We start from the raw sequence: 10,184 nt of genomic DNA, 5'->3' as shown, positions 1-10,184 counted from the left end.
AAAACACTACACCCCAATATTATTAACACCAACCATATTAACAACACACAAAAACCCATGGCAACGCATTTCACTCCACCCAATCACATTAATCCACCCACTCATCCAATTAGACGTTCTAAACGTCTCCAAGCTAAAAAAGCACGTGTAAATAAATATTTTTCATTCTGATGAAGGCTCGAAGCAACGAGTCGAAAGCTCAATAAAAATCATTTAAAAATCCGGAGAAACGTTTTATCTTTTATATATTCAATGCCTGGATTACAAATTTTCAAACTTATATATATATATATATATCATGTAAATAGCATAATCACCTTCATTCTATGTACTGAAGATGGCATGAGCATGCCGAAACATGTTTACAATAAAACTCGTCGTTCATTTAAAATGTCTTATTTACATTAGATCCAACAATTAGATTTTAAATACATATTCCATTATGGTGCAGTCAATATCGAAGCAAAGAATTAAACCTATTTGAGGAAATATTTTCCATTGGCCTTATAGTCGCTTCAAATTTACAACATACACGAAAAAACACAAATTAAGGTACGCTAGACACATAATATCTTATGATCATTACTCAATATGGCGACAGTCTCACTTTCTCCAAGGTAGTACGGTATTTAAAATCTCAAATATAAATGTGGTCAAAGGCATTTTTTAATAAAACGATGTTTCAGTTCAAGCAACAACATCCAAACTATAAAACTGTGGAGAAATTACCAACATCCTCTCAGTGGTGTGCTGGAAGACATATTAGAGCTTCTTAATAAAGAATTTTTCCTGAGAGAACTTACCCCAGGAATCCCCAAACATGACTCGCACTTTTCTCGGCTCAGACTTTGGGCCCCGTTTTTAAAGAGTATATATTTAAGGTTCGTTTTCAGTGGTAGCTGACTGCCCCCCCTGGAGTGCTCCTAGCATGCAACTGATCCCCCTATGTTAAACAAAATTATTATAGAAAAAATCGTGTAAATTGTCTTCATGAGTGGCATATTCATTTATAAGAATGCTGGTGTTCATTTTTGTTTTTGCTGTATTTTTTTCTCCTTTCACCTTAAATGATCAGTGAGCAACGTGAGCCTTTTCATCTTTTCTGGTATTTAGTAGTAGATCTGCATCATTCTGTAAAATTTCTTTAACGTTTTGCATCTTTGCATGTTTTGCTGTCAAAATTTATGTCGAATTCTCAGAAGCAAAAAAGCTTTTGTGTTTTGCAAGTTACCTGCCCGGTATGAATCTGCAAAAAGTCTCACGAAATTTACAACGCAAAGTGTCGAACGTTTAAAGAACATAATGTATCACAGTTCGCTACGACAGTCAACTAGATTACCCTTGAAATAGAATAAAACTTTTCTTAACGTGCCCTGCCCTATTATCTCATTGGTTAACAGTAATCAATTTTACTTCACGTCACGCGACCTGAATTATTATGATGGTTTATTTTCCAACATGTGCTAGTAACAAGGTTATGTAAAATAAACTCGTAGCATTAGTCAATTCAAGACAAGGTTATTTTAATATTGTAAATTATCTCTAGAAACAAGTCTTTCCACTTTTTGCTGAAGGAACTATTTCCCTTCTCACTTATTACACCATACCGCTTTTTTCTTTACTAAGTCTATTTTGATCAACATTCACCTGACATAAAAGGCATATTGGTGTTTTGAGATAGGCGCTTTTTCTTTGCTGTTTTATTTCCTACAAAACGAGTTAAATTAGATATTCTAATTTTGAATGCCACACATGTCAGTTAAGGTATGTAAGTTAAAGTGTGAATTAACGTGTCACGTAACAATCAACTGATGTATAGAAATACCGTCAAGTACAGAGGTATCTCCAGCATTTCTAATTTGGATTTTCGCCATTACAAACGATATTTGACATTGACGATCCAAGGACATAAAAATCTAGCACTAGCAATGTCTATCTTGTAACAAGTCACATCTTTTTTTTTAATGTTTTGTTGAAAAGCTGCTGTAATTGGCAAAAGCTGTAGCATTATCTCTGCCATTTAGTAGTTGTCTATGTCTCAATTTGTATGAAAAGCATGTTTTTGATGAAGTTGAATTTATAAACGAATAAATAAGTTTGATTTCATCATGTAAATCCTCAACTTTAAAGAAGAGTGATACATGTTGTAGGTCGAACTTTTGAAATTGATTGATTTTAACTGTCTTCTTGACACATCATATTCTTTTTTAGATGGAATCAAGAGAAAGCAGAAATCTACTTTACATTCAGCAAATAATCAATGTGGTACAAACGGAACTTGCTCAATTTTTCATCAAAGAATGGAACTCTCGTTACAAATCAACACATGGAGAATGGGATGATACCAAAAATAGTGGTAAAAAATTTTACACCTTAGAATCGGGTAGGAAGTTGGATAAAAAACTACAGTTAAAATATCAGGATGGAGACACCAGTAAATGGGACTGCACAACATTATTCAATGCTATACTTTTTTCAAAATCGATTGGCAAACATCTTGACACAAAAACAAAGGATGCTCTTCATGCACTTCGTGGTGAAAGAAACAATTACGCACATTGGTATGAAAGCGAATACTCAGATGATGATTTTGATAAAATAGTCAATATCATTGAAAAATTGTTTCAAGATTTGAAATTTTCTCTCGATAAAATCAATGAAATAAAAAATCATCGTAACAGTTTTAATTCGTTCCAAGTGCTTCCTTCAAAACCTAATCATTTTTTCGTTGAACGCACTGAATTTCAAGATAAAATCATAAACGATCTTGAAAAATTAAGGAATGATAACAATAACGAACTGACATATTTCTACATCACTGGTAATCCTGGCAGTGGTAAATCTCAACTGGCGAGACAGGTTTGTGAAAAAATATCATGTGATTGGGAAAATAGAACTTCGTTTGTAATGACTCTCGATGGGAAGAATGTGGAATCACTTTTAAAATCTTACTGTGACCTTGGATACCGCTTAAACTGTAACAAGTTTATGGTTGACACATTTAAAGGTGAAAATTTTTCCGCCAAAGAGAAAGTCAAGAACCTTCGATCGTTAGTATCTGCTCGATTGAAATTCTGGCAAAATTGGTTGATTATTGTCGACAACGTTGTGCAACTGAACGAAATTTCTTCGTTACTACCACAAGTAGGTGATCACATGTGGAAAAATGGACAACTAATAATAACTGTTCAGAATACAGATGCCGTACCTCACGATGAATTGTTCAGCAAACATATTTCTATCAGTAGTGGAATGAATGACAGAGAATGTTGTCAATTGTTAAATTCTTACACTAAAGATGAAAAGGCTGATGATCAATTGTTGAATGAAGTATCCCACGCATTAGATCGTCAACCGCTGGCTTTGGCTGCTACTGGTTATTATGTCAGTCGTGTAAACAAAGCAGACTGCTCATTTACTTGGAGTCAATATTTAAAGAAAATGTCTTTAGAAGAAGAAGAAAACATTGACCCCAATTTTGTTAAATTTAACTCGGTATATCCTAGAAGTATGTTACAAGCTTCACTTTTAGCTGTCAAACAAAGTGCAGAAGAATCCTCAATATTGGCACTGGTTATTAGCTTTTTTTCTATGATATCATTTGATCCTTTACCACGAGAAATTATGGTTTATTATGTTCAAAAAAATGATCCCAAACAAGCTGAGGAAGATATATGCCTTTGTTTAGACGAATGCTCATTGTTCTTGCATTCAGAAAGTAATGACATTAGTCTACATCGCGTTGTCCACAAAGCAATTATTGTTTATCAATCTGAACATTCAAATGAAGAACATGAAATGGAAACTAACGTTGATCATATATCTAAAGCACTTTACATGTTTAAAGGGAGACACGACGAAATCAAATTAATGCCGCATCTTGAAAAAATTATTCAATTATTAAAGGCCAACAAGACAAAACTCAACATGAACACTTTACAAGTTTTCCGTTATTTTGTTGAGAGATTAAGACATTTTGGAAAATACGATCTTGCTCTTGAACTATTGGATAAATTTAAATCAGATAAATTTAGTTATGACAAAGCTTGGTATTTTAGTATTCTTGGTCTTTTATACCATAACACCGGAAAGTATAGCAAAGCTAAAAATCATCATGAAAAGGCTCTGGAAATTCGAAAACAATCGTTAGGTCCAAATCATGTTGATGTCGCTACGTCTTTAAACAATCTTGGTATGTTAAAAACTCTAGAGCTATTCTGACGAAATCGTTAGGTCCAAATCATGTTGATGTCGCTGCGTCTTTAAACAATCTTGGTATGGTGTATGATGAAACTGGAAACTACGACAAAGCTAAAGAATTTTACGAAAGAGCTCTGGAAATTCAAAAACAATCGTTAGGTCCAAATCATGTTGATGTCGCTGCGTCTTTAAACAATGTTGGTATTGTATTATAAAACTGGAAACTACGACAAAGCTATAGAGTTTCAAAAAGCTCTGGAAATTAAAAAGTTAGGTCCAAATCATGTTGATGTTGCTGGGTCCTTAAACAATCTTGGTATGGTGTATGATGAAACTGGAAATTACGACAAAGCTATAGAGTTTTACGAAAAAGCTCTGGAAATTAAAGAACAATCGTTAGGTCCAAATCATGTTGTTGTCGCTGCGTCTTTAAACAATCTTGGTACGGTGTTTTGTAAAACTGGAAACTACGACAAAGCTATAAAGGTTTAGGAAAAAGCTCTGGAAATTCGAAAACAATCGTTAGGTCCAAATCATGTTGATGTCGCTAGGTCTTTAAACAATCTTGGTACGGTGTTTTATAAAACTGCAAAGTACGACAAGGCTATAGAGGTTCACGAAAAAGCTCTGGAAATTGAAAAACAATCGTTAGGTCTATATCACGTGGATGTCGCTACGTCTTTAAACAATCTTGGTTTGGTGTATTCCCAAACTGGAAATAACGACGAAGCTATAGAGTTTCACAAAAAAGCTCTGGAAATTAAAAAACAATCGTTAGGTCCAAATCATATTGATGTCTCTACGTCTTTAAACAATCTTGGTGTGGTGTTATATGAAACTGGAAACTACGACAAAGCTATAGAGTTTCACGAAAAAGCTCTGGAAATTCGACGACAATCGTTAGCTCCAAATCACGTTGATGTGGCTGCGTCTTTAAACAATCTTAGTTTGGTATTTAAAAAAACTGGAAACTACGACAAAGCTATAGAGCTTCATGAAAAAGCTAAGGAACTTCGCAAAAAACCGTAAGGAACTAGTCAGGTTGATGTCGCTAAGTCTTTTAGACAATCTAGGTGTGATGTATTATAAAACTCGGGAAGTTGACAAAGCTTTACATTTACACTTTGGTAGCTACGTCTTTCAAAGAAAATTGTACCATCCAAATTATGTTAAGCCTATTTTTAACACATAGACCGTAGGAGCAAGGATTCCACCTGCCAAGTCAACTCTCCTCTCCCTCAGAAGGTATTTTTGGTACTGAACAAAACGTTTGCAGTTTGCATTTTGTGAGGTAAAATGAGCCTTAAGATGTAATGGTCCTTGTCTATATATAGTTTCACTGACATCTTGTCAATAAACTTACCCTACAGCCCAGGAATCATCGTAAGTTGAACTTAGAACTGCACATGCCCTGAATCTGACATTTTCCATCAGACTTTATTTCTAAAGTAAATTGTTTCTATGTTATAACCTAGTAGTAATTTTTATTGTGTGATTCACAAACATACTAAAGTATAGTGGGATGACAGAATTTTATGACATAAATTTTGTTAAATAAATACTGTCCTCAGACATGATCTGAAATCGTTGCTTTATTATGAAAGGTGAATACCTGTGGGGTGATTATGAGTCATCCTTCCACTTTCAACAGAAATTTCAATTAACATTTCAATTTGATCTTCGCAAGGAAACATCAAACCTATACACATGGATCTCATAGCTGCACCACATCCGCCACCTCGTTCATTAAATACTATAATGTAACCTTTTTCCTCAAGAGGTTGTAACATGAAACATGCCTTTGTTGTGGTCTGCCCAGGAGCTCTTTCCCACATATCCTCAGCACATGTTTTCTTGTAGGGTGTAGATAAAAAGCGGACGGCGAACGCAAAACGCGCAAATAAAATGCTTTTAGTCCGTTCGTAAAATACTCTTATTCTACGTCGAGAAATAAACATTGAAAAAACTAAAATAAAAACGAAACTAAATGATGCTTTTAAGAGACATAGGTATAGGCAAACAGTGGAAACAGTTTCGTGCAGCTCTGTTTTTAATGATTGTACGAACGTCTGTTTGTACGAGCTTTATCTTTCAGGATATATTTTTTGACCTCATTATTTAAAGCAATTAAACTTGCATATTTCAATTGTCAGTCAGTCATATAGAGTGAAAAATCTTTTCTTTGCTTTGTTTCAATATTGTTTCAAACTATTCTGGAGGGTTATTTTGTAATCCTTAATCTTTACCCGATTCCATGATCTTCAATCTGATTAACATGTTGCTTGTTGCAAAGATACGTTAAGAGTTGAAAAAACTTTTTCAGCGATAATATTCGAAAATATGGCGTTTGCATTGGTGAATTTTTACAACGAAAATACATGGATATCATTCCAAATTCTAACATCATTTTTGAGGATGAAAATATGTCGAAAGACAAAGATGAACTTAAAGGTTCAAAACGTTAGTCATGTGGGGTGATGGAAAAACAATGGGAAACGGCAAGTCGAGGGAATTTTCTGCAGAGATAATAGAGGTTTGAGGTTAGTATTTTTACTTTGTTGTAGAATTTTTTGTAAAATTTCCAAAGGCTTGTATAATTCAGCCAAAAAGCTAATTGCTAGTGCATCTAGCTCTTTCTCTTTGTTATCATTTCTTTCATGAAACATCTTTGCTTTGCTATATATCTGTAAATTTCTGTGTTAAAATCTATTTGTTTATTTCTCTGTCTTGTTTGTAGAAATAGTCATAGTTGATATGAAGGTTGCTGTTATCAATTCAACTTACTGCTTTTTTAGGAGGGAAATACTTTCTGATAAAAAGCTTTTGCTCAAATGTTGTTCTTTGTTCTACATAGCAATAGTTCAATTACAATACTGACAATAAGGATGTGTCTATTTCCCAGATTTTAACTTGCTTGCTCTTAAATACATGTAGTAATACATTAGGCCAAACTTTGCATAAGGTTGTTTCCTTATAATTTCAGGCATGCTACTGCTTCCAATTGAAAATTATTATTTTTTAATAGTTGTTAAATAGTCATCCATTATTTTGTATAAACAGATAGTAAAGATTATTTACTCAAGACAATGAGAAAAGAAGAAACTTTCTCTATAAATACTGGCAAAGGGTGTCGCAAAAGAATTCACAAAGCAAAGTTTACAATTGAAAGTGATAGTGAATCAGATGAAGTGGTGAGTTTCCCGAAATATTACATTGACCACATTTTGTTTATATGGTGTTTACTGCATGTTTCTCAATTATTGCTGCCATCATCTATAGTTAGCACTCATGTCACTAATGTGATGATGCATTCATGGAAATTTGTTAAGTACTCCATATGGTATTCATGATTCAAATGTTATTAGCTACTAATTCTATGTTCGAAGGTCTACATTGCTGAACAAGGCTATGAGCCTAAGAATTTAAATTAGAAGTAGTAGCTAATAACAAACTTTTCAAACAACATGTATAAAATTTTGTATTGTTCTTGTTACCAGCAGGAGCACAGTATTCCTAAAAAGCTAAAGGCATCCAGGGCAAAGAAAACACAGGCTTGCTGCTCAGCCAGTCTTGCTTCACTTATAAAAGAGCGATTAACCAAGGTATGATTCAAACATCCCTTGATCCCACATACACTACTTCTTTAATTCGTAAGTAGATATATGGTTATTTGAGTCTGAGTACCGTTGAAATTAAACTTTAAACATTTCAAGGACTTTTTCAGTATAAATATTTAGACTCTACATTTTCAAGCACGTTTGACCAGCCGTAAACATCTATTTTTTACATGTTCTCCTAGGAGGCGTGGTAGTCGGAGCAGTTTATTTTGTAAACTGCACCTTGTCGTTCGTTGGGTTGTTCTTTGTCCTTTATGTTCGTTAGTACTTGTCGTAATGTTGTGATTGGTTTATGTGCGACACGTATGTTGTATGGTCGTAAGATACGCGAGATAGTCTCAGACGTACCTTTGATGTAAGGTATCGTTGCTGTTGTCACTGAGTTGTTCGTTTCGTTGGGTTCGTTGGGTTTGTAAGTGTTGCGTTTGATAAAGTCAGAGTTATAGTTGTTTTGTCAAAACACGTTTGAGATAGTTGTTTTCGTTTTGTAGAGCGTCCGGTGAATCACATATGATTTGTGCACGTCTTGTTAATGTTCTGATTGTGGTGGCTTTGTGTGATGTAGGGTTGTAAGATGATTGGTCTTGTAGTCGGTCAGTATGTGTTGGCTTGCGATAAACTGTTGTTCCTAGTTTTGATTGTCATGTTTTACCAGTCGAGAAAAGGAAGAGTTCCGTTTTCTTCGACATCTTTGGTAAATTGTATGTGGCTGTTCTGTTTGTTGATGTGAGTATGGAAGTCATCAATCTCGTCTGCATGTAGTGCTGTGATTGTGTCATCTACGTAGCGAAACCAAAAAGGTAGTGCATGTTTGTAAGTCATGAGTGCCCGTTCCTCTATAGATTGCATTACAATTTCAGCAACTACAACAGAAACGGGCGAGCCCATTGCTGTCCCATGTAATTTTTTGTAGTGTGTTCCTTTGTATTGGAAGTAAGTCGAGGTGAGGCAGAGCTCTAGTAACTCCATAATGTCTTCTGTCGGTAATGGCAGTACGTCCGTGGTGTTTGATCACAGCAATTACCGGCACCTTACAAACGACTTATTCACAATACAAACAAACGATCAACTAAAAACATTACACTTCAAACTAATTCACAATGACAATACACAATTGACACCCACACACTACAACTAAAAACGTCACACCTAAATCACACATCACAACTAAAAATAAAATATTTCACTTCACACTAATCCACAATGACAATACACATTTCCTGCACATTTCCTGTACACACAATACAATGACGTAAGAACCAGACAACAAATACGGCTAACCTGACGTTTACTCCTCATTTGACTCTGAAGATGACTACCGCTAAGGTTGTCGAAACGTCAGTCAACAACATCAAAAACAGTCCTTCTCAGGACTTTATTAACCTGGACGATCATCATTTACAAACATATAACGATACTCCCGGGTTCAAACCATTTACTTTAATTTAATGTATCTTTTAATATTTTCAACTAACTGTTGTGAACTACTATGTTGTTTTGATACTTTGTGTTTGTATTGAAGACCTAGTCAAGTTTATTAGCTTTTGTCTTTGCTGACTTCCCACCTTATGATCTATCAGAAAATATCCTTTAGAGTTAAGGTGGACCTTATTCCTCTATCTTTTTTCTAGAGCATGCAACGAGTGTGAAGTATTCAAATATGCCACGCCAGGTTATAGAAGAAGATGGTGTAAAAGCTATAAAGTTCAAACTTAATAACGAGGAACAAGCATGGAAAAAACAACACGAATCCTATAAAGAGTAACATTAGCTGTCTATACTATATTTTTCTATTAATTCTATCCATGCAACTTTATGATATTTTTCTATAAAGGAAGAAAATTGGTGAATATTTTTATCTGGTTAAAATATAACGTATAATTAAAATATCGTGAATTCATGGTTTTATTGAATTCTGTATAAAATAATGTGTACTACTAGAACCTGTACAGGGAATTTGCTAAATTGTGTTTATGTAACCCTTAGTTAATGAACTACATTATAACATAGATTCACTGGAAAACTGTAGTTCACGGAAAAATATAGTTTTGAAAACTCTAGTGTTTGGGAACAAAACTTTCAATTGTAAAACTATACTTCTCCCAAAACTTTAGTTTCTATAACTATAGTATCCCCAAAACTATAGTCCCGAAAACTATAGTTTATTCATACAACTATAGTTTTTGGAACTATAGTTTTTGTTCCAAAATTTTTGTAACCAACTTTTTGCAAGTACCTTTTTAAAGCATAGACTGTAAATTAAGGTACAGTAATAGCCTGTAGACAAACTAACGACAAAATCATTATCTTTAAAAGTTGTTCATTTTACATCTCTCACAATGTGATGAACTATTTACATAATTGTAA

The 10,184-nt window shown here is 34.1% G+C and overlaps 1 protein-coding gene and 1 long non-coding RNA gene across 2 annotated transcripts; both read left to right on the top strand.

Moving 5' to 3' along the window:
* Positions 1 to 2,907: 2,907 nt before the first annotated feature.
* On the top strand, positions 2,908 to 7,631 carry LOC124448234. Its single transcript, XM_046999231.1, has 3 exons — positions 2,908 to 4,138; positions 7,261 to 7,391; positions 7,587 to 7,631. The coding sequence occupies exons 1-3, from the start codon at positions 2,908 to 2,910 to the stop codon at positions 7,629 to 7,631; spliced, it is 1,407 nt and encodes a 468-aa protein (XP_046855187.1).
* Positions 7,632 to 7,817: 186 nt separating this feature from the next.
* Positions 7,818 to 9,742, top strand: LOC124448212. Its single transcript, XR_006948979.1, has 2 exons — positions 7,818 to 7,850; positions 9,449 to 9,742. It is a non-coding gene; the product is annotated as an uncharacterized LOC124448212 (long non-coding RNA).
* Positions 9,743 to 10,184: the final 442 nt, after the last annotated feature.

This window comes from Xenia sp. Carnegie-2017, unplaced genomic scaffold (genome assembly GCF_021976095.1).
Source record: "Xenia sp. Carnegie-2017 unplaced genomic scaffold, XeniaSp_v1 HiC_scaffold_23, whole genome shotgun sequence".
Classification (NCBI taxonomy): Eukaryota; Metazoa; Cnidaria; class Anthozoa; order Malacalcyonacea; family Xeniidae; genus Xenia; species Xenia sp. Carnegie-2017.
The sequence above is the reverse complement of the archived record's forward strand: the minus strand, read 5'-3'. Positions and strand labels throughout refer to the sequence as shown.

Excerpts from the sequence above, each read along its gene's own strand:
- LOC124448234 (XM_046999231.1), top strand. The coding sequence starts at position 2,908 with ATGACTCTCGATGGGAAGAATGTGGAATCACTTTTAAAATCTTACTGT. Across the intron at positions 4,139-7,260 it reads AAAGGCTCTGGAAATTCGAA|ATAGTAAAGATTATTTACTC; the intron begins AACAATCGTTAG and ends TTGTATAAACAG. Across the intron at positions 7,392-7,586 it reads ATAGTGAATCAGATGAAGTG|GTCTACATTGCTGAACAAGG; the intron begins GTGAGTTTCCCG and ends CTATGTTCGAAG.